The sequence below is a fragment of the Castor canadensis genome, chromosome X, assembly GCF_047511655.1.
Source record: "Castor canadensis chromosome X, mCasCan1.hap1v2, whole genome shotgun sequence".
Classification (NCBI taxonomy): domain Eukaryota; kingdom Metazoa; phylum Chordata; class Mammalia; order Rodentia; family Castoridae; genus Castor; species Castor canadensis.
The window spans coordinates 36,463,295-36,486,746 of NC_133405.1; the positions used below are offsets into that span (position 1 = coordinate 36,463,295).

General features: G+C 37.2%; 1 protein-coding gene and 2 non-coding genes across 7 annotated transcripts in view; all 3 read right to left on the reverse strand.

Annotated features, from left to right (window-relative positions):
- The window catches only part of Dock11 (dedicator of cytokinesis 11), a 191,688-nt gene that overhangs the window by 41,142 nt on the left and 127,094 nt on the right, over positions 1–23,452 (reverse strand). For all 5 annotated transcript variants that reach the window (XM_074063355.1, XM_074063353.1, XM_074063354.1 and 2 more), the window contains 7 exons: positions 21,696–21,812; positions 13,574–13,649; positions 12,584–12,693; positions 9,861–9,972; positions 3,806–3,872; positions 2,448–2,495; positions 950–1,092 (listed from right to left, as the gene is read on the reverse strand). In XM_074063355.1, coding sequence (XP_073919456.1) covers positions 950–1,092; positions 2,448–2,495; positions 3,806–3,872; positions 9,861–9,972; positions 12,584–12,693; positions 13,574–13,649; positions 21,696–21,812 — 673 coding nt within the window. The remainder of the gene's footprint in view (positions 1–949; positions 1,093–2,447; positions 2,496–3,805; positions 3,873–9,860; positions 9,973–12,583; positions 12,694–13,573; positions 13,650–21,695; positions 21,813–23,452) is intronic.
- On the reverse strand, positions 20,967–21,038 carry LOC141420193 (small nucleolar RNA SNORD5). The gene has a single exon (XR_012444861.1). It is a non-coding gene; the product is annotated as a small nucleolar RNA SNORD5 (small nucleolar RNA).
- LOC141420138 (small nucleolar RNA SNORA18) lies at positions 21,175–21,308 on the reverse strand. Its single transcript, XR_012444824.1, has one exon. It is a non-coding gene; the product is annotated as a small nucleolar RNA SNORA18 (small nucleolar RNA).

The following is a 23,452-nucleotide window of genomic DNA, read 5'->3' on the forward strand; positions in this document are numbered from 1 at the left end:
ATTTTAGGCTATGCCACTAATTATGTGCACAAGATGAGAAAGCCACAGAAGTTCAGCTACATACAGAGAGTGTGCCCTATGGTTAGATGTTTTCAATTATGCCAGTTATATGAGAGTTGTTTCTAAATCAAATGGTATCTGGGCCAACTGATGGAAGTATATTCTTTGTATTTTACAAGGAGCAGAAGACCATAAAAATTGTAATTTTAAAGGTCTTTAGCCTAATATTAGCTCAGGGTCTATCTGCTCAAGGCATTTTTAAAATTATTATGAGGCCTTATCACAAAGCCAAATTTTGCTGGCTTCTTTCTCTGCAACCTTCAGACAACTGTATGGAAATAGAGGTTTCCTGTATGGAAATAGAGGTTTTCTTATTCTGAAATTTTATTAATATTTGCTTTTCAGAGGACAATTTCCATTTATATAACCCTCTAGCTTTGCCAGCTGGACAAGATTTTGTCTCTTTGCCCTATATGCCTTGTCAGTATTTCAACTTGGTTAAATACACCTTTGAAACAAAATAGTATTTGGAGCGCACTGATTTCTATAGTCATCTCAGTATGTATAATTCGCTAATCAGTAAATAAATAGCAACTCTACACAAATATTATACCTATCATTTTATTAAAATGTGAATATTTGCATTAAAGTTTAACAGCAAGCACAAAGGATATCCAGTATAAAAATATGACGAGAACAATAATTCCATGGGAAACATTAATTTTTAATACTATGAAAAAATTTAAAATTATTACTTGAAATTGTTGAAAAAAATCATGCATATTTTATCATTAGTCATGTTTGATGAAATGATTATATATAAACACATAGCTGAGGCATGCAAATATATCTATGAATAGAAAATTATTTTTAATCCTATTGGTAATTTAAACCAGTACAGCATCATGCGGCTATTTTACATGGGTACCACATACATATTTTTACTTACTGTGATTGAGTGTAAATGAACTTTCTAAGCTACTAAGGTGCTGAAGCCGGGCCTGCATTACCCCCGATCTGTTTCGAAGAGCTGGCATAGTTTGTGATTTTCGGTCTATTCCAAAGTGTTTTGACAGCCAGGCATCATGTATCCTAAAATAAAATTTAAAATTAGGAACTGGAGTGCTCTAATAATCTATCTCATTGTTAGATTCTTTTTAACTAAAATATTAACTAGGTTTCTATATAAACATGGTACTTATGCTCAATATTCTATCAACTAATACTTGAATTAAATAAGGCATCACTGGAAATTGTATGAAGTTTTTAATGTATCCTTAAAATAGCTTGTATTGTAAAAACAGAATTAAGAAATTCATAAAGAGCTTCTGGAACACTTTTATCCTTCTCCTCAAAAACACTGGGGTTAAGTAGTCAACACTCCAATAAGATTCAGTCTTTTTGCTGGAGGTAAGGAATGGCAAGAGTCAAAGAAAAGAGAGAGACACTAAGGATTGAAACAAGGGTCATGGTAGGAATCCTGGAATCAGATGTTTGAGAATGGGTATCAATCCAATCTGTTTCTGGACTTAAGGTAAATTTAAACCAAAAATTTATACTCTATAAACATGTCTAGAACTGAGATTTGTAAAATTTTCTTTTCCTTTAATTTTAAAGCTCCATTTAAAAAATTACAACTTAATTAAATTAAGGAAGAAAAAGTTTTTCTATCTTCAAATGAACAGGGTGGGAAAGTTACAGAGTTCTGAAAGCTAAGGATCATTGTTAAATGACCATACCAGCTCTGATCATGGGGGAGGATGGCAGCAACTGGAACTATCATTACTTGAACTACCTATTATTAGGATTCTCCAGGGATACAGAAATGAACCCTATCCAAAGGTCTCAATTTTTGAAAATGCTATGGAATTTAACTTTTTCAGAAAACAACTGTATTTGAATTACTTTAATGAGTAATGCTACCCTTAAAATATATATTATTGAAATAAGCATGTAACCTTCTTTGCCTTAGGACCCCTCAAACATTTGCTTAAATATTTCGCTAGGATTTAAGAGGCAAAATAAATAAACAGATAATATATATTGTATATTCCGATTACTGCTGGGGGTTTCTATTTACCTTAATAACTGAGGTGAGTATTGATAGACTGTAGAAAAATTATACACCTTACAGTTGTCCTCATTTTATGAGTTTCTGCCTTCCTTTGTATCAGTCCCTTCTCAACTCCTTCAGGACAGATAAGCATCTGTTTTAAATTTAGGTGGATTTCATAAGGTAGAAACTCTCTGTTACTCTAGTCATTACCCTTTTGAAAACTTAAAAAAAATCAGAGCTCACATTAAACTTTGAATTAGGACTTGCTAAATAATTATGGGTGTCTTGATGTTAACCTAAAATTAATAATCTGGGTTTTACATGGCATGAATGAGATTGCCCTCTGCTGGAAGAAAAGGAAAAATGGAAATAGCAATGCTGTGGGAATTACCTTGCTATGTTTCTTTTCCCCATATATCTAAAGTGAAACAAACATACTCTAGAATGAAAAACAATAGCATGTTAGTAATATATTACCATCTAGTACAATTTAACAAGTAATATTTGAAAAAAATGATTCACAAAGAATAGCCTACTTAAATAATAAATAAGAAATCCCAGTACTACCAATAATAATAATATTATAATAATATATGATTCTACAGAAATAAATACACAGATAACCGCTTATGGGCTTGCCATATTAAATCTTTCCACATTTATTTGCTACAATTACACCAGCACAAAAACCCTTATGTCTTTATATTCAATTCTAATGACCTGTCAATGCAAATCACCCTGTGTGCTATAAAACAATATCATAGCAAAGGTCTTCAGCATGATCATCAATACCAAAAAATGTTCATAAATCCTAGGAATAGGGCAAATGCTACATTTTGTATAAAACACTTTCTATTACTGAATCTCAAAATACATATGAAAGTCCAGCTTCAAAAATTATCATGGCTGTTCTCATTAAAACTCTGTCCCAAAGAAGCCCCCTGATATCCTTCCACCCTTCTTACCTTCTTTTTCAAAGCAAATCTCCAGCATCAGATATTGCCATTAGTAAACATTTCACAGTATAATTAGTTATTTTTTTGTAAAAGAAATTTAACTTCTGTTTAGTCAGTTGACATTTTTTGAAAACTTTAATCAAATGGTGTATAACCATTGTCCTCTTTGTGTTTTATTCATCCACATAAAATATCTGTATTATTTATGTAAAATTTTCTTACATTTGATTACATGCATAATTTTTTAGCTTTCAATGATATAAAATAGCTCATTATATAATATAGAACAACTTCCCAACTGTAGACTTAGTTGTTTCCCCAAGTGTCTTGAAATACATATACATATACATATATACATATATATGTATATATAGCCATCCATTTCTAGCTCCTAGAAGGGGCTCTGTATATACATATATCTTCATTTTGAAGTGAATAGAATTACTCAGCTCTAAATAAGAGTACAAATGTTCAATTCTAATCATTGAATCTTTTCATTAATCCAGCCATCTGTTCCAAATAAATGACGTAGGACAGCTGGCATCACTTTTAGTTTTCCAGATCACAGAAAGATTTCTGCTGGGGCATAATTTTCTATAATATTACAAGTATTATACCTTCATATTTTTTAATATCTGTGGGTGAAGAATACCAGCCTCTGTATTATCAAAATAATTTAACATTTTCTGGTTTTTTTGGCAAATAAGTTATTGAAAATAGGAAAAGGGTAATATCTAAGCTCCCCCCAAATACAGTGAATCTTTATGAAAATAAGTTAATAAATATAACTTACTCTAGAAGTATAAGAATGTTTATGAGCTCCTGGGGAGATACTTTATTCCAGTAAGATAAGAGAGTATCTGAAAATGGAATAAAGCGTTAGATCTTGAAAACTGAGAGTAAACAGTGCAGTGAATGTACTTAAAACAACCATCAATTCACAGTCTTGTTTCATCAATATTCTCCTCACCCCTCCCGCTGGCCCAACAACCCCCCACCCCCCGCTTTGGTGCTGGAGTTTGAACTCCTAGCCTCTTGATTGCTAAGCAAGCCTTCCACTGCTTGGGCCACACATCTATACTCTCCACCTCCCTTTATTTTTTGAGACAGGATCTTGCTATGAGGCCCAATCTAGCCTCAAATTCGTTATCATCCTGCCTTAGCCTCCACAGTGCTGGGATCACAGACTTAAACCACCACGCCCGGTTTATACACTGTATTCATTTGAATTTAATTTCAAATGTATCATTGTATCTGTTATTATTTCTTTTCTTATCATCCCTGAAGTCAGAAGAAGGGAAGTTGTGTTAAAACCTGCTTCTTTTTTTTTTTTTTGGCAGCACTTGGGTTTGAACTCAGGGCTTCCCACTTGCTAGATGGGCGTTCTACCACTTGAGCCACTCCACCAGCCCCAAGGCCTGTTTTTTTTCTTAAAACAAACTCTAAAATCTTATTCAAGATGATAGGTTTATGTACATTTTTCTGAGGAGAGGATCATGTGCCTTTTCCTGCCACTGAAAGGGCTCTGTGAACCAAAATGTTTAAGAACTTTAGAGGAAGGGAAAGATAATTTTTCTTTTATGCCCCTTCTTTGCCTTTGGATGGAAAACTCTGACTTTTTTTTCTATCTAACCACCTATTGTCTATCCATGAAACAACAATTTCATACAGAAAAGTCCTGTAAATCTATCATCTATACTTCTTTATTTCCCCAACACCATCTTACTGGTATTTTTAAACAAGAAATTGTTGGGAGGTTGTGTGCAAAAAATTAAAAATATTAAAATAGTGTCAGTATTTATCTTACTATTCCTTTTTTTATCCTACTGATCTAGCTAATGGTATCAGCGGACCTTCTAAATGTAAAACTCTTATAAAAAATAGTAAATAATTCAATTTCCTTCGAAGTGGGATGAGACTATGTTGACTTTATCGTAGGGTGAAGGGCTTGAGACAGTATGAGGGGTTTTTGATTTAGCTACTTCTAATTTTTTTAAGTCCATGAATATTGAAAGTTTTTGATCATTACAAAACATTGATCTGCAAGAATAAAAATGTTAAAATAGAATTAAGTCTAATTTTTAAAAATTAAGCTATTGGTGACTTCCAGTCTCCCCCCCTGCTCTTTGGTGTCTGCCCAGAGAGGAGGCGGTATTTCCCCAGAATGCACTGGGTTTCCGGTCTTTCGCCGCCTCGCACTCCGCCATCTTTGAAGGTCGGCGCTCTCCTCACCCACGTCTCCGTGTGGCTTTTCTCAAGAAAAACCTGTTACCGCCTGCCTAGAACAAACCTTGGACCTTCTCTTTATCCTTGAACAACCACTCTTCCTAACGCCGTGCGCTAAGGCGGCTTCCTGGAAGGTCTGTAAAAGGGGGTGGAAGGGCTAATTGCTGTGGCGCCTGCTCCCAACAGCGGCTCCTGCGCCATTTTCTCAGCGGCATTATCAAGTGACCTGGACTATTGCAGTCGTTTCCTAAGCCTTAAAACATGATGCAGGCAGGCCCCAGCCACGGAGACGGGGAAGGTAGCAAGAACTATTCAGGAGGAGATAAATCACAGTTTAATCTGTGTGATTCCTCATCTGATGAGTTTACAAAGGCGTGGTTGGCATTAAAAGAGGTCCATGATAAAGAGCTTCACCATTTACAGGCAAAATTAACCGCTATGAGAAAAGCGCAATTGATAGATGGAAGGCGGATAGGCTTGTACTCCATAATTAAATCAATAACTCAACAGTATGACGTTTTCAATGACCTCATTCATGTTTTGCGAGATCAGTTAAGCTCAAAAACATGTGACCACTGTCTAATGAACGAAGCATGTAAGAACAAACTGCTGCAAGAATTTAGTAATATGCAACAACAAAATCATAAATATATTGCTGAATTCCATGCAGAAAGGAAGAAGTTAGAACAACAAAATAAAAGCCTTTCTGCAAGAATAAAAGCGAGTAAGCAACACTATTACACTTTTTCTGATAGCGATGACGATGATTTCATTCCTTGTACTCAAAAGACTAAATCAGTTTTTAGGGTCAAGGATCCTTCAGAAGCAACTCCAGTGCATTTGCCTACTAGGCCACTACAGGTAACACCTATTAAACAGATGCCATCTAGATACAAAAGGAAAATGGAACGAAGGTCAAAGATTGCCATTTCATTCCTTAGCCAAGATTTGTTTGATATGCCAGAAACCTCTTTTGAGAAAACCTATAATAATGACGAGCCTACCACAGAATGCAGTACCAACCAGAAGTCATTTTTAGGTTTTTCTTTAATGTCTACAGTTGAGTCTCAAAAGCAGGATGGGTTTCAAGGTATCAAAAACCATCCTGAAGTCAAAGTTGGCCAGTTAAAGAGGAAACTTGAAACAAATGTCATAGAAAAGGAATCCATGCAACAGTGGGACAGTAGGATTAGATCACCTTGGAGCATTTCCAGTGATTCCTCAGAAACCATACCTATTTACCCTGCATCTCAATCTTCAGAGGAAAATATGCCTGATTATAATAGTTGCTTACTTCCCTCTTTTAAACAGAAAAAGGAAGTGCTCCCTTTGAATATATTTCCTTTAGACTATACTTCAAGATCTAATAGGAAAAAAAGATCAACATTTGCTATTCCTTGTTACGATATTGGGTTTTCAGTGGCATCTGGTAGCTCTGGGATGCCTTCCAAAGAAGTTGTTTTGAAGAGTGTTAGTCAATCTACAGGTACAGGGTATGGTACAGAGAAGTCTGAAAGTGATTCTGACAGCAAGCAGCTTTTTGGTGCCAGGGCCAAAAAGAGAAGTCGTGTTACTTTCCAAAAAAAGAAGTAGTTGGCCCTCATGTTCTCTTTTAAGGAAACTGCTTTGTTTTCAAGAGGACAGTCTTCTTGTCAATTAAGACTGTGTAACTGATAACTCCTGACTCTGATTTCTTTTTCAGGATATAACAAAGCAATAAGACCTAAAAATGGTAAATGACTCAAGATTCTGAAATAATGAATTGTTGTTACTTAATAAAATACAGCTACAAATACAGAAGGAAATTCATTCTTCAGAATCCCTCTACTTCCATACAAAAGTGTACTGGTGAATCGTTTTGTTGACATTAAAGTTGCTACTGTTTATGACAAAATTAATATGAAAGCCAAGAGAGTACCTGAGGGTGTGGACTTGTAAGAGAATAACATTTAAATGGACATAAAGTAGAATATTTACTGGACAAGAAAAGGTAATTAGAATGCATCCATTGTGACTTTATTTGTACAAAAGAAAAAAGAGATGCAACAAACTTACTGAGAATGAATGAGAAAAGGCAACTAGACTGTATCCATTGAAAAGACTCCAGAAGCAGACATTTGACATAATAAAACAAACATGACTTTACAGATGGACATTGTGCAAAAACCAAAAAGCAAGAGAAGAAAAAAAGACTAATTACCAAAGAACAAATATTTCAGAGAGAGTAAGAAGTCAACATTTACAAGAAGAGCAACTATTAAGTTCACAAGAAATAAGTCATGGTTTACTCATTACATAAAAAAATGCAGCCAGACTTGTCTCTGGTTAGCATAGTATGTGCTTGTGGTGGTGGTGGTGTGTGTGTGTTGTGTGCCTGTGTGTGTGCTGGATTGGAGGAGGAGAGAACTGGTCTGTAATGCATCTGTTCTTTCCCTTCTCAGTTTTCTCTCTCTTACTTTCTTTGGGCTGTTGTAGTATTCAACCATTTTTATTTTTTCAGGTTTTTTTTTTTCATTTTATTTCTTGGGTGTCTTAAAAAAAAGAGTGAATTCATTTACCATAAAATTCTCCACATAATCCACAATACAGTAGTTTATATAGTATATTCACAGTTAGGAAACCATCACAATTGTAACTTTTAGATATTTTAATGGCACTAACATAAACATCAGCAATTAATTTCCATATTCTCCCACTTTTAACATTGTAGTAAGACAGAAGCAGTGAGTGGTGGCTGTAGTTGATAGCTGATTAATCATCTAGAACGAAGCACCACTGGTGTTAAAAATTATTTTACATCTTTCCCAAAACATGGAGGCCTATTATGTAGCCTCAATATAATCTTCGACTATTGCTCTTAATTGTTCATTCCTGGAACTTAAAGGTTCCAGGGTTTTTTTTTTTTTTTGTTTTACTAATGTGCTTTAGATTTTATTATTAATATAGGGCTGATGGTTTGTTTTAATATTTCTCTAGCTAGTTTTCAAGACGTCTTGTCTAGATAGCTAGTTGTCTTTAATATCTTTATGTTCTGCATTACTATGTAAATATTTAAAACATTATATTTACTAAAATAAATTTTAAAAATAGGCTGGAGGTTTGGCTCATGAGCTAGGCCCTGGGTTCAAATCTCCAGTACCAAAAAAAAGTTTTACATGTGGCTTGGGTCTTTAGCTCAGCGGTGAAGCACTTGGGTAAGCATGTGTGAAGCCCTGGGTTTGATCCCCAGGTCCAGAAAACAACAAAAAAAGCCAAAAAAAGAAAAAGAAAAGAAAATATAATAATGAATATGGTGCTCAGAACTCAGGTGTTTGGGCTTTATTTTAAATTATTTATTTTTGCAGTGCTGGGGATTAATTTTATTTTATTTTATTTTTTTGTCTTTTTTGTTTTGCTTTTTTTTTCTATTTTTTCCTTTTTTTTTTTTTTTTTTTTTTTTTCGGTGCTGGGGACCGAACTCAGGGCCTTACACTTGCCAGGCAAGCGCTCTTCCACTGAGCTAAATCCCCAACCCCTAATTTTATTTTTTTTGGTGGTGCTGGGGATTGGGCCCAGGGCCTCGCACATACTATGCATGTACTCTAATACTGAGTTATACCTCCAGCTCTTAACTATTTAAACTGTACATATTTATAAGGTACCATATATTTCAATACATGCATGCATTGTGTAATGCTTCACTTTTATGTTCTTTATTCTTGCATGCTTTTTTGAGCTAAAATACTAAGAAAAGGAAGAAGAGGGAGGGAATTGTGTGGACAAAAGATAAAATAATCTGATTTTATTTCCAGAGGCCATGCAGTTAATCCTTTGGTTATATTCCCTTCTATATTTATATAGAAGCTGGTAACATTAGTAATATACCGTTCTACATCAAGGAGAAATGCAGACTGACAACCTGACACCAGACCATACCAGTGATGTTGCAGAGATAATGATGGCATCCCTACCCTCGGAGAGCCCTTTTTGTCTTTTTATTTGTTTCTGATTTTTCAAATCCTGGTCAAATAAATGTTAAAGTATTAACTATGAATTGTAGTCATTATTTCCATGGGAAAATGTTTAGCTCTTCTAAAATTATTGGATCATTTTATAAATTAATATATAAAATTTAAAAAAATTGTTTCAAAGGACCAAACTTGTATGATTAATATGAGCTTAATTTTTTTTGTAGTACTAGGGTTTGAACTTAGGGCTCCATGTTTGGTAGGCAGGAACTCTACCACATGAGCCACACCTCTAGTGTGTTTTTGCTCTTGTTTTGGAGGTAAGATACGGTTTCACCTTTTACTAGTAAGGGCTGGTCTGGACCACGATCCTCCTATTGGGATGACAAGTATGTGTCACTGTGCCCTGCTATTGGTTGAGATGGAGTCTCGTGAACTTTTTCTGGGACTGCCTCAAACTGTGATCCTCCCGATTGCAGCCTCCCAAGCAGCTAGGATTACAGGTGTAAGTGACCAGTACCTGGCTTAATATGAATTTCTTTTAAGGGACATTTGAAGTTCAGAGTTTTTCAAGATCTGTTTCTAATGTGCTCCACTTGCCTTGCAGATGATGGTCTGTGAGCCTGTGAGGGTGAGCAGCTAGTAGAGTTCATGTTGAATATATTGGTAACTCACCTTCAGAAATCATTTTTACTATATATAGGTAGCACATCAAGAGGCTTCTGATTTCATACTGATCCAGCCGGTTATACTGGGATATACTACTCCTTGTAGAATTCTGTCGAGTCTGTAATATAAAGACGGGACATTTGTGAAACTAGAAGTATAACAATTTTCCATAGTTTTAAAGTCAGTAATTATTTTTTTTTATCACTAATCCTACTTGAGAAAATTCTAAACTTCAATTTAAATTTTATATCACATTTGGCAGGTAAATAGGCTGAATTTTTATTGCTACAGTACCTAGTAATATCAATAGAAATTACTTTGGGATCTCCATAAAGATAGAGCCATGAAAGCTGTGTATGTTTGCTTCTCATATGCCCTGTGTTTTAGTAGGAAAGTTTTAAAATAACCATACATGGCTCTTTCATGAAAAATAACTTTCATAGGGAGGAGGAATTTAAGATATGTGAGAGCATAAGAAACTAATTTTAGAGCTGGAGATAAGAGTTCAGAAGTAGAGCACTTGCCTAGCATGCACAGTGCCCTGGGTTTGATCCTCAACACTGCAAAAAACTTTTTTTTTAACTCTTCAATTTGAATCTCTAGAGTTGATTAAAATACAACCTCCAATCACAGGTTAGATTATCTAATAATGGTTAATGATTCTATGATAAGGTAATTACAGTAAGGAGGACATACTAATGTTTCAAAATTAGAGCCTCTATAAAGTAATGTTCCTATTATCTAATAAGGTCTGTTTAAATATCAGAAGTTAAGCTGACAGATCTGACTTATTTGGGGGATTTATCATGGTTTGAGGCCAGCCTTGGTAAGTTTGTGAAACCCCATCTTGACTAATAAACTGAGTGTGGTAGTGCCACACTTGTCATCCCAGCCACATGACAAGCATAAAGAGGGGAACTATGGTCCAGCCTGGTCCAGGCAAAAATTTTGAAAAATAAAGCAAAAAGGATGTAGCTCAAGTGATAGAGCACCTGCCTGGTAAGTGCAAAGCCCTGTATTTAAACCTCAGTAGAGCAATAAATAAATAAATAAAAGAATTTATTCTTGTTAAAAAAATACTTTCAGCTGAACTAAACTAGGGTGCATAATTACTCAGGTAGGATTTACTAAGAAAGAACTTGCACTTGGAGCAAAACAGACCTAGGCTGTGATTGCTTCCTAGCTGTGTGACTACTAGTGAGTCATGTAACTGCTCCAACATTTATTTCCTTTATATGAGGGTGCCTGCTGTCATAATTCTAAATGGTGTGAAATAGGAACCTTTGTGAAGCACTACTTATTCAAAGGCTCAAGGATGTATATATACTTCAGTGGTTCTCAAGGGGTGTTTCCCAGGTAGCAGCATCAGCATTACCTAGGGCTTAGCAATGCAACTTAGCAGACCCTGTTCCAAACCCGCTGAATCTCACTTATTATGCCCTTCAGGTAATTCTGATGCACACTAAGACTTCCATGAAGCCAGGCACTGATGGTTCATGCCTGTAATCCTAGCTACTTGGGAGGCTGAGATCAGAAGGATTGTAGTTCAAGGCCAGCCCAGGCAAAAAGTCTGCAATATTCCATCTCCAAAATAACCAGAGCAAAATGGGCTGGAGGTATGGCCCAAGCAATAGCACAAAGCCCTGAGTTCAAACCCCAATCCCACACAAAAAAATGACTGCCATGATATAGTAGAAAAAGAGTTGGAATTTAAAAATCTGGGTACAGATGTGGCTATGCTATAGCTGCGTCGCTGTTCTAAGTCGGGACCCCAGTTTTCATTTGTAAATTGAGAGTTGGAGTTTATTATTTTTATGGACACTTCTAACTCATTTTATGTGATTCTATGATTTTATATAGCACTGTGGCAAAACTTTCCTGGTCAAAAATGCAGTCTCAAGGCAGACACGTTTCACACTGTAAATGTTTATTTTTTTGGTGGTAATGGGGTTTGAACTCAGGGCCTCACATTTGCTAGGCATGGACTCTACCACTTAAGCCACTATGCCAGCCCACATTTCACACTTTAATGTTAGTCTTAAAACAATGTGATGGAAAAGTTGGAGGACATATTCTAGTTAGATGACACTGAGACTCAGACTATCAACTTGGGGACCTAAACTTTTTTCTCTTAAGTTAATGCCATTATTACAAAAGAATAAAAGAAAGGCTGAAGTAATCCTGCCAGGATGTGCTTTGATTTAAATGAAAAGGTACATTAGATATATTCATCCTGAACCTTCTCTGTCTCAGGAAGTGTGCTTGGGTAAAAGTAGATATTCAGGGTGAGAATGCTTGAAGATGAGTGCCTTTTTCTCTATAAATAGTTTAAGATGTCCAAGTAAACTGAGCATGGTGGTGTGCACCTGTAGTCCTAATTACTAGGGAGGATGAAGCAGGAGGATTATTTTCTACCAGCTTTAGTCCAGGTTGGGCAACACAGCAAGATCCTAGCTCTAAAGATAAACCAGAAGACCTAGGCAGGAGGATTGTGAGTTTGAAGCCAGCCTGGGCTGTACAGCAAAACCATCTCAACCCCACATCCCACCGAAATCTCATATTGATAAAGACAACTGGAGGATAGGGACTGCTCAAATATCTAAGAATTATGGGATTTTTTTTTTTACAGATTCAGGATGGACTGTAGAACAGAGAGCTTCATATCTATTTTAGAAGACTACGGTAGTCTAACACATCACCAGAGTTATGCTATATATTTAGGTTCTTACAGTTTCACCAGTGCTGCCCTGATCTGGAAATCCTGTTGCTCCTTCTGGGATAAGGGAACCTCTAGAATCTTCCCTTTTAATTCCATGTCCATTTTGAAAAGATCCATAAGCTGGAAAAAAAAGCCAAGTCCTTGTTAACAACAGGAGGAACCCTCAAAATATTTTTAAAACTAAGTACTACATTAATTAAAGATATATTATAGGGAATAAGTAGATCTTGGTCACCCTAAAATGTGAAATTTATATATTATATATTATATTAAAACACCACAGGAAACCAAATAAAAGCTAAGCAATTTTTTTCTCTCAAAATACTTTGCTATGTATAAAACTATAACAAATTGCTTGGAAGCCAGGTGCTGGTGGCTCATGCCTACAATCCTAGCTACTTGGGAAGCAGAAATCAGGAGGATGAAGGTTTGAAGCTAGGTCGAGATCTTGAAAATACCCTACAAAATAAGGGCTGGCAGGGTGGCTCAAGTGGTAAGAGTGTCTGCTCAGCAAGCATGAGGCTCTGAGTTCAAACCCCCATATTACCAAAACAATTGCTTGAAAGTCATGAAATAAAGCCACATAATTCAAGAGATGGTTTTATAGATAAGAAAACTTGGGCCCAGAAAAGGGAAGTGTCTTGCCCCAAATTGGTGACAGACAAGAGGAGGGGAAACCAGTGTTTTCTCATTACCTTTTATTTTCTGTTTACCAAACTATGTTTTAAAAAAGCTTAGACAACTTAGGCAAAGAAATATGGTTGTAAGGGTGAATCACATTTTAAAATTTAGTAGCGATCATGCTACGTATAGTTTTCTTAAGAAATATTTCAAAAAAAGAAATACAAGGTACATGTCTAAACACTCATGCAGGTTGGTGGAGTGGCTCATCAAGCAGTAAAAGCACCTGAATAGTAAGCATGAGGCCCTGAGTTCAAGTCCCAGTGCCACCAAAAAAATAACACTCATGTAACACATCCTCTTTAAGAGAGTGAATTACCTGTGTCTTTGTCAGTGCTCAGACTCCCTCTGTTGGTAGGTGAAGTAAAGCCACATGGAAACTCATCCCTGGATGTCTGTAACAGAATGTGACACCTGTATCATTTAAACCAATTTGTATATTAGCATAAGAAATCTGGAGGAGATTCCAAGATGGCGACTAGAAGGAGGAACCAGAAAGCGTGCTTCCTAAAGTAGAATCTTGGAGAGACGCTGGAGATACACCTTACAGGAAAAACCACCAAGAAGAGGCAAAACCCCGACTCCTCTACAGTCCCAGCTAGCGCATAGCATCCCCACTCTACGGTAAGTGGAGAAACCAGGAGGGCTCCTGCGCCGCCAGATGCCAGATTCTACCAGCTCAAGAGAAGCAGAACACCAGGTGAGCTAAGCGGCACATGGTACTCCCACAAACAACCCTGGGCCAGATCAGCATAGCCCCCTGGAAAGACCAACCCCCACCCAGGGAAAAAAGAGAAAAAAACCAAACTGATTAATAAAGAACAACAACAAAAAAAGACATGTAGCAAAGAGGGCAGAGGCAGGGGAGGGGCAATCCCTCACGGAACAGTAAATAAACAAGCCGGGCCAGAGAAGGCAGGAGCAGTGGCACCCGCCCAGCAACCACGAGTGGGAAAGCTTGTAAAAGCGGCAGCGGGAGGAAAACTCCACAGGAAGAGTGGGGAAGGCCCACTTCCCATATGAACTATAAATAAACATGCTGGCCTGAGAAAGCTGGTGCAGTGTCACCTCCCCCAGTGTGCTTGGAAAGGGGAAAGCTTGTAACAATGGCGGTCATGCACAGGAGAACTCTCAATAAACAAAACCTGCAGGGCTAGGTGAGTGTTAAGTTCACTCCTGAGATCTGCAATAAATAAAGCCTCCCAAAACAGCTGGCTGACAGCAGTGGGAAGGTGAGCCACAGCCTCAGATAGCCATTCACAAAGCTGTCTCCAGACCCTTTTTTTTTCCTCTTTCTTTTTCTCTTCCTTTGATGAGACAATGACTGAACTACAATTGCATGCTGAAAGACTTAGTGAAACTGTATTGCATTTGAACTTGGGATATTTTGTTGAGTTTTGTTTTTTTTTGTTTCTTTGTTTCTTTTTCCCCTTTGATGAGACAATGACAGAACTACTTCTGAGACACCATCTGCAGGATTGGAGGATGAGGGACTAACATCAAAATTATTAAGACTGAAATTTTATTGCATTTGAACTTGGGGATTTTTTTTAATCCTCTCTCTGTCTCTCTAATGCCTGTTTAGCTTACCGTTGATCAATACACTACCTCTCCCTGTTTATTTCTCTGACGCTGGTTTTTTTGTTGTTGTTTGTTTTGTTTTTTAAAACTTGTTTGTTTGTTTGTTTTTCCCTTTTTCTTTACCTTCTTTTCTTTCCCTCTCCTCTCACCCTTCCATTCTAGATATCACCATTGTTATTATTACAAGCTAGAAAATACTTAATTGCACACAGTACAGGGACAGTAACAGTAGCAAGGGCAATGATGGGAAGACAGAAAAAAGAGGGAAACCAGTTTCCCCATAGCAAAAAATTAGTACAGGAACCAGAGGGAAATGAAGAAAACAGATACTCGATCCAGGCTCCAACAAAACGAAGATAAACTATGCCAAAGAACCTAATGAAGCCCACAAGAATAATCTAAAAGAAGAAATCCTACAGGTACTCAATGAGAATTTTACAGATGATATTGGATATGGTCAACCAAAATGTAAAGGAGACACTCAAGATATTCCAAGACAACAAAAATAGAGAATTTGAGAAAGCACAAGAACAAATAAAAGAAACCATAGAAGCACTGCATAAACACCAAAGTGAAACAAAGAACACAATTAATAAAGAGATAAATGAACTCCGGAGGAAAATAGACAATATTAAAGAGGAACAGACTCAGGATATGGAAAACCTCAGAAAAAAGAATGAAACAAGAATGCAGAACAAAATGGAAGGCCAATACAGCAGAATAGAACAAGCAGAAGACAGAATCTCAGAACTTGAAGATGAAATGGTAATTAAAGGAAAAACTGAAGAACTATTAGTTAAACAACTCAAGACCTGTGAAAAGAAAATGCAAGAACTCTCCGACTCCATCAAAAGACCAAACCTGAAAATGTGGGCATTGAAGATGGAGAAGAGGTGCAAGAAAAGGGAATGCATAATATATTCAACAAAATAATTACAGAAAATGTCCCAAATCTAGAGAAATCTATGCCCATACAGATGCACGAGGCCTCCAGAACACCAAATAGACCAGACCAAAATAGAACTACCACACGGCATATTATCATTAAAACAACAAGTACAGAGACTCAAGAAAAAATATTGAAGGCTGTAAGAGAGAAAAAACAAATAACATACAAAGGTAAACTCATTAAAATCACAGCAGACTTCTCAACAGAAACATTAAAAGCAAGAAGAGCTTGGGGTGAGGTCTTCCGGGTACTGAATGAAAATAACTTCAACCCTAGAATACTCTACCTAGCAAAACTATCATTCAAAATAGATGGACCAATAAAAGTCTTCCATGATAACCAGAAACTAAAACAATATGTGACCACAAAGCCACTACTACAAAAGATTCTTCAAGGGATTCTGCACACAGAAAGTGAAACCCAACATAACCATGAAAGGGCAGGCAGCACCAAACTACAGGAAAAGAAAAAGCAAGAAAGTAGAGAGTAACCTCAACTAAGGTACACACAATCAAACCTTCAAACAACTAAGACAACTAAATGACAGGAATCAACACATACCTATCTGAACTAACACTTAATGTTAATGGACTTAATTCCCCCATTAAAAGGCACCATTTGATGAACTGGATTAAAAAGGAAGATCCAACAATTTGTTGCTTACAGGAGACCCATCTCACCAACAGAAATAAGCATAGGCTTAGGATGAAAGGCTGCAAGATTTACCAAGCCAATGGCCCCTGAAAACAGGCAGGGGCCTGTAGCAATATTTATCTCTGAAAAAGTAGACTTCAAACCTACATTGATCAAACGAAATAAAGAAGGACATTCCATATTAATAAAAGGGGAAATAGACCAAAAGGAAATAACAATTATCAACCTATATACACTCAATGTCAATGCACCCAATTTCATCAAACATACCCTGAAGGACCTAAAAGCATATATTAACACATTTTATCAAGCCAGTATTACACTTATCCCCAAACCAGGCAAAGATACCTCCAAAAAGGAGAACCATAGGCCAATCTCATTAATGAACATTGATGCAAAAATCCTCAATAAAATAATGGCAAACCGAATTCAACAACACATCAAAAAGATCATTCACCACGACCAAGAAGGCTTCATCCCAGGAATGCAGGGGTGGTTCAACATATGAAAATCAATAAACGTAATAAACCACATTAACACAAGCAAAGACAAAAACCACTTGATCATCTCAATAGATGCAGAAAAAGCCTTTGAGAAGATCCAACACCATTTCATGATAAAAGCTCTCAGAAAACTAGGAATAGAAGGAAAGTACCTCAACATTATAAAAGCTATATATGACAAACCTACAGCCAGCATTATACTTAATGGAGAAAAACTGAAACCATTCCCTCTAAAATCAGGAACCAGACAAGGATGCCCACTATCTCCATTCCTATTCAACATAGTACTGGAATTCCTAGCCAGAGCAATTAGGCAAGAAGAAGGAGTAAAAGGAATACAAATAGGTAAAGAAACTGTCAAAATATCCCTATTTGTAGATGACATGATCCTATACCTAAAGACCCAAAAAACTCTACCCAAAAGCTCCTAGACACCATCAACTGCTATAGCAAAGTAGCAGGATATAAAATCAACATAGAAAAATCATTAGCATTTCTATATACTAATAATGAACAAACTGAGAAAGAATATACGAAAACAATCCCATTTACAATAGCCTCAAAAAAAATCAAATACCTAGGTATAAACTTAACAAAGGATGTGAACGACCTCTCCAACGAAAACTATAAACTTTTGAAGAAAGAGACTGAGGAAGACTATAGAAAGTGGAAAGATCTCCCATGCTCATGGATTGGTAGAATCAACATAGTAAAAATGTCTATACTCCCAAAAGCAATCTACATGTTTAATGCAATTCCCATCAAAATCCCATTGACATGCATCAAAGACAATGAAAAATCTACTGTTAAATTATATGGAAACACAAGAGGCCACAAATAGCCAAGGCAATACTCACTAATAATGAACAACACTGGAGGTATCACAATACCTGACTTCAAACTATATTACAAAGCAATAACAATACAAACAGCATGGTACTGGCATAAAAACAGACATGAAGACCAGTGGAACAGAATAGAGGACCTGGATATGAAGCCACACAACTATAACCATCTTATCTTTGACAAAGGTGCTAAAAATATACGATGGAGCAATAGCAGCCTCTTCAACAAAAACTGCTGGGAAAAGTGGTTAGCAGTCTGCAAAAAACTGAAACTGGATCCATGTTTATCACCCTATACGAATATTAACTCAAAATGGATCAAGGTTCTTAATATCAAACCACAAACTCTAAAGTTGGTACAGGAAAGCGTAGGAAATACTTTGGAAATAAATAGGCAAGAACTTTCTCAATGGAACAGCATCAGCTCAGCAACTAAGAGATAGCATAGATAAATGGGACTTCATAAAACTAAAAAGCTTCTTCTCAACAAAAGGAATGGTCTCTAAACTGAAGAGACCACCCACAGAGTGGGAGAAAATATTTGCCAGCTACACATCATACAAAGAACTGATAACCAGAATACATAGGGAACTCAAAAAACTAAATGCTCCCAAAATTAATGAACAAATAAAGCAATGGGCAAGTGAACTTAACAGAACTTTCTCAAAAGAAGAAATTCAAATGGCCAAAAAAACACATGAAAAAATGCTCACCATCCCTAGCAATAAAGGAAATGCAAATTAAAACCACACTAAGATTCCATCTCACCCGTTAGAATAGCCATCATTAGCAACACCACTAACAGGTGTTGGTGAGGATGTGGGGAAAAAGGAACCCTCTTACACTGCTGGTGGGAATGTAAACTAGTACAACCACTCTGGAAAAAATTTTGGAGGCTTCTTAAAAATCTAAACATTGATCTACCATATAATCCAGCAACACCACTCTTGAGGATATACCCAAAAACTGTGACACAGGTTACTCCAGAGGCACCTGCACACCCATGTTTATTGCAGCACTATTCACAATAGCCAAGTTATGGAAACAGCCAAGATGCCCCACCACCGACGAATGGATTAAGAAAATGTGGTATTTATACACAATGGAATTTTATGCAGCCATGAAGAAGAACAAAATGTTATCATTCGCAGGTAAACGGATGGAATTGGAGAATATCATTCTGAGTGAGGTTAGCCTGGTCCAAAAGACCAAAAATCGTATGTTCTCCCTCATATGCGGACATTAGATCAAGGGCAAACACAACAAGCGGATTGGACTTTGATCATATGATAAAGCGAGAGCACACAAGGGAGGTATGAGGATAGGTAAGACACTCAAAAAACTAGATAGCATTTGTTGCCCTCAATGCAGAGAAACTAAAGCAGATACCTTAAAAGCAACTGAGGCCAACAGGAGAAGGGGATCAGGAACTAGAGAAAAGGTTAGATCAAAAAGAATTAACCTAGAAGTTAACACACACGCACAGGAAATCAATGAGAGTCAACTCCCTGTATAGCTATCCTTATCTCAACCAGCAAAACCCCTTGTTCCTTCCTATTATTGCTTATACTCTCTCTTCAACAAAATTAGAGATAAGGGCAAAATAGTTTCTGCTGGGTAGTGAGGGGGTTAGGGTGGGTAAGGGAAGGAGTGGGAGGGGAAGGGGGTTTGGGGGAAGGGGGGAGAAATAACCCAAGCATTGTATGCACATATGAATAAAAAAAAAGGAATAAAGAAATCTGAATGAACAGAATAAGACAGTATCCTGATTTTAAGCAAAGTTCACTGTGAAAGTCTCAATCAAGTACCAGTACTTAGGATTTAGGTGACTCTCTTTAAAAAATGGCTGCTATCACACTGTTGTAACCATAATCTCTGGCCAAGTGACTTAAATCTGGAGGATTGTAACTGGTACAATTTAAACATCATTCAGTTCTCTTCCTTGGAACCTATCAATGCTAATAGTAGGGATGTAACCAGAAGCCCCATGTGAACTTGAATTGCAAAAGAAAGAACAGATAAGTGAAATATTTCCAAATTATCAATGTCAAATGTATGTGGAGTGAGCAAAAGTATGAGCTACTATGTGTGAAGAAAGACCAACTTGACACCCAGGGAAGTGACACAGCAGCCACATTCAGTTCATTGACATGATCAAATGCCACAGGCCTGCAAGCTTAACAGTGGCTTGCTCAAGAATCTAGGTCAGGTTTAACACATCAGTTAGGGCATTTCATAGGGTTTCTAGAGTAAGTTGTAGAGAACTCAGTTTAACCTGCCATATGACACAAAATGACACAGCTACTCAGTGCGCATAGGTGATCTGGGACCATTCAGAACATGAAGAAGGGCAGGTTAATAGTCCCACTGGGCAGAGTAATACAAAGTGTACAATTGCACCATATTTTTTTGAGACAAGGTCTTGCTTTGTAGGCTTGGCTGTCCTCAAACTTCAATCCTCTTGCCTCTGCCTCCTGGGTGCTGGCTGTACCCAGCCTGACACCGTTATTTTAATAGGGTCATTGGTAAATTGGAGAATATCTAGAACATGGGTGACAAAGAAAGCAAGGGGTTTGGAATGATAGATGATGAAGTGGAGATATTTGGCATGGAGAAAAATTTAGAAGGCACATGTGAAAGGGTTAACATGAAGGTTGGAAACAGATATGGTCTCTAGAGGGCAAAACTAGGACCAGTGGATATAAACCCTTTCAGGTCTAATGTGAGAAAGAATGCTTTAATTAAAATGACAAAAGGCTATTTTACCAAACTGGAGCCTGGTCACTTCCAGTGTTCCTTCTAAGAGTCTAAGGGGAGCCAGGTGCAATAGCTCATCTCTATAATCTCAGCTATTTGGGAGGTGGAGATGGGAGTTTGAGGCCAGTTGGGCAAAAAAAGAAAAACAGTTAGTAAGACCCTATATCAAAGAACAAGCTGGAAATGGTGATTCACACTATTCCAGCTATGTGGGAGGCACAGATAGGAGGATCATAGTCTGAGGTCAGCCCAGGCAAAAAGCATGAACACTATCTGAAAAATAACTAAAGCAAAAAGAGGTGGAATAAGCACAATGCTCTGATTTTCAGTACTGAAAGAAGAGTCTACCAAGGGAATGAATAAGCAAAGGAAAACAATTTAACCCCCAGTGCCTAACATTCAGAAAGTGAAGAATCTTTTTTTTTCTGTCAGAATTAAGTTTTAGCTCATGTCTGTTTCATTCAGCAGTTGAACAGTCAAATTCATCATATGAACTGTGTTTTCAAAGATTGTCCATTAATCACCAACTAAAAACTTACCTATTACACACTAAGGATATGTGGATTTCTGCCAATACCTAAGGTAAACAACATATATATGTATATATATTAGCAGTTCTTTCAAACTTTGTAACTGTCTTGTAGTTACTTCCCACAGACCTAAGAAATGGCTCTGTGAGTAAAGCAAAACCACACAATTACTGTATGAGGCGTTTCCAACGATGCGTGGCTATAGTACAGAAGCCCCATCGGGATAGACCTCAATGAAAGTGAAGAATCTTTTGTTTTAGTTCTCAAATTGAATAAATCTATCTAGTCATATTAATAGCAGAAAATCTTAAGAACAAAACACTGGGTGCAAGAGATTCTTGGTGTTTTCTTAGACCTTGAACCAGAGGCAGCTGGATGCTTGTTAGAAATAGTTCTTAAGGCCCGCTCAAGGCCTACTGAATTAAAGTCTGGTTTAACAAATTCCCCAGGTGATTCATGTACATATTAAAGTTTGAGAAGCACTGCTCTAGGAAATACAGTGGAAATGTAAACATGGAGTAAAACCTGGAGTCTCGAGACTGAGACCATACAGCATCCAACCCCAGTTCCAAATGCATTCAGTAAGAGGATAAAACTGCAGCAAAGCTGCATTAATACCTACAGAATTAGGCATGGCCGCACAGGAATACAAAGTATCTCGACCTGCTAGTCGCTGTATATTTTCCAAAAGCAGTCCAACAAATGGGAGGTACAATTGTGCTATTTTGGCTTGTTGATTCTGAAAAGCAATTATCAAAACTTAATCAGTATATAATATGTACATACTACAAATAAGCAGAGCTGGCTCCATATATCCATTTAAAAGACTTAAAGTGGGCTAATATCCACCACAAATGAGTAAAGCATGAGTTGATAGCGTATCAAAGCTAATGATGTCAGAACTTTGTTGGGCATTTGGAGTTATACACAATAGAGTCAAATCATATCCTTCAAACATGACTACATAAAGAAAAAGGTTGTTTATAAGAGCAGAGTACAGCAAACTAAAGCAAATAGTCCTGTTCTGTTATTTAACTCCAGTGTTGGGGGGTGAACTTCATGAGAGCAGAAACTGTCTGTCTCATTCACTGTTTCATCCCCAGTGCCTAGGCACACGCCAGATGATCAGCACACATTAGCTGAGGGAATGCATAAATGGAAGAAGTGAAAAATAGTGAAGTACTGTATTCATTCAATAAAACTGCTTTGCTTTGATTAAAGCTGAAATTACAACAATACGATCTTGGTGTCAAATATCAACTAGAAGACTTCAGAATTTGATATATTAATAAATAAGTAAACAAAGCTGGACACTGATACACTTAACTAGCATGTTACCTCTTACAGAAAAAAAAATTTATTCATTGCTTTTTTTCAGCTACAGCTATTTCTCAGCAGATAAGAACAGGCACTCAAATCAGAGAAAACAGTGGTTATAATAGCACAAGAGTTGCCCTTGTATTTCAGGACTTTGGGAAGTGTGTCTGGCAAATTGGTTAATCTAAAATATGTAATGGTGTCTCATAGTTGTTTCAGTTTGCGTTTATTCTTGAGGTTGAACAGTTTTTCCTACGTTAACTGGCCATTTGCACTTCTTCTTTTGTGAATTTCTTAACAGGCATTCGTAACATCAGTAATAGTCTCGGTCACCAGAATGTTCTGATTCAGAAGGTCTGGTTTGCCCCAGATGACACTGATGTGCAAATAGGTTTGAGAATCACTAGCCTAGTCCAATATCCTGCCCAAGGCTGGAATGGTCTAAGATTTTTCACCCCTGAGACTACTCTTCTTTGGCAGTTGTGTAAGACGTCAATGTTCCACTTGAGGTTTGACAGGCAATATAGCTAGTGGTTAAGAGTGCAGATCTTGGAACAACTGAATAAACCTCAGCTCTCCCATGACTAGCTATTTAATTTTGAGTGAGTCACTTAACCAATTTTCTTTTTGATAAAATGGAGGTGACAAACCATGCGCCAGTGGCTCATACCTCTAACCCTAGCTACTTGGGAGGTGGAGATAGGGAGGATCATGACTTTTATTTTTGTGAAAGGTTTTCTGAGATAGGGTCTCGCAAACTATTTGCCTGGGCTGGCTTCAAACCACCATCCTCCTGATTGATCTCTCCCTCCTAAGTAGCTAGGATTACAGGTATGAGCCACTGGCGCCCGGCTGAGGATCATGATTTGAGGCCAGCCTAGGCAAAGAGTTAGTGAGACCTCATCTCAACAAATAACTGGGCATGCACCTATCAGCCCAAGCTATATGGGAGGCTGAGATCAGGAAGATTGTAGTTTCAGAGTAGTCCAGGCAAAAAAGTTTGTAAGATCTCATTTCAACGAAAATTAGCTGGGCATAATGGCACATGCCTGTCATCCCAGT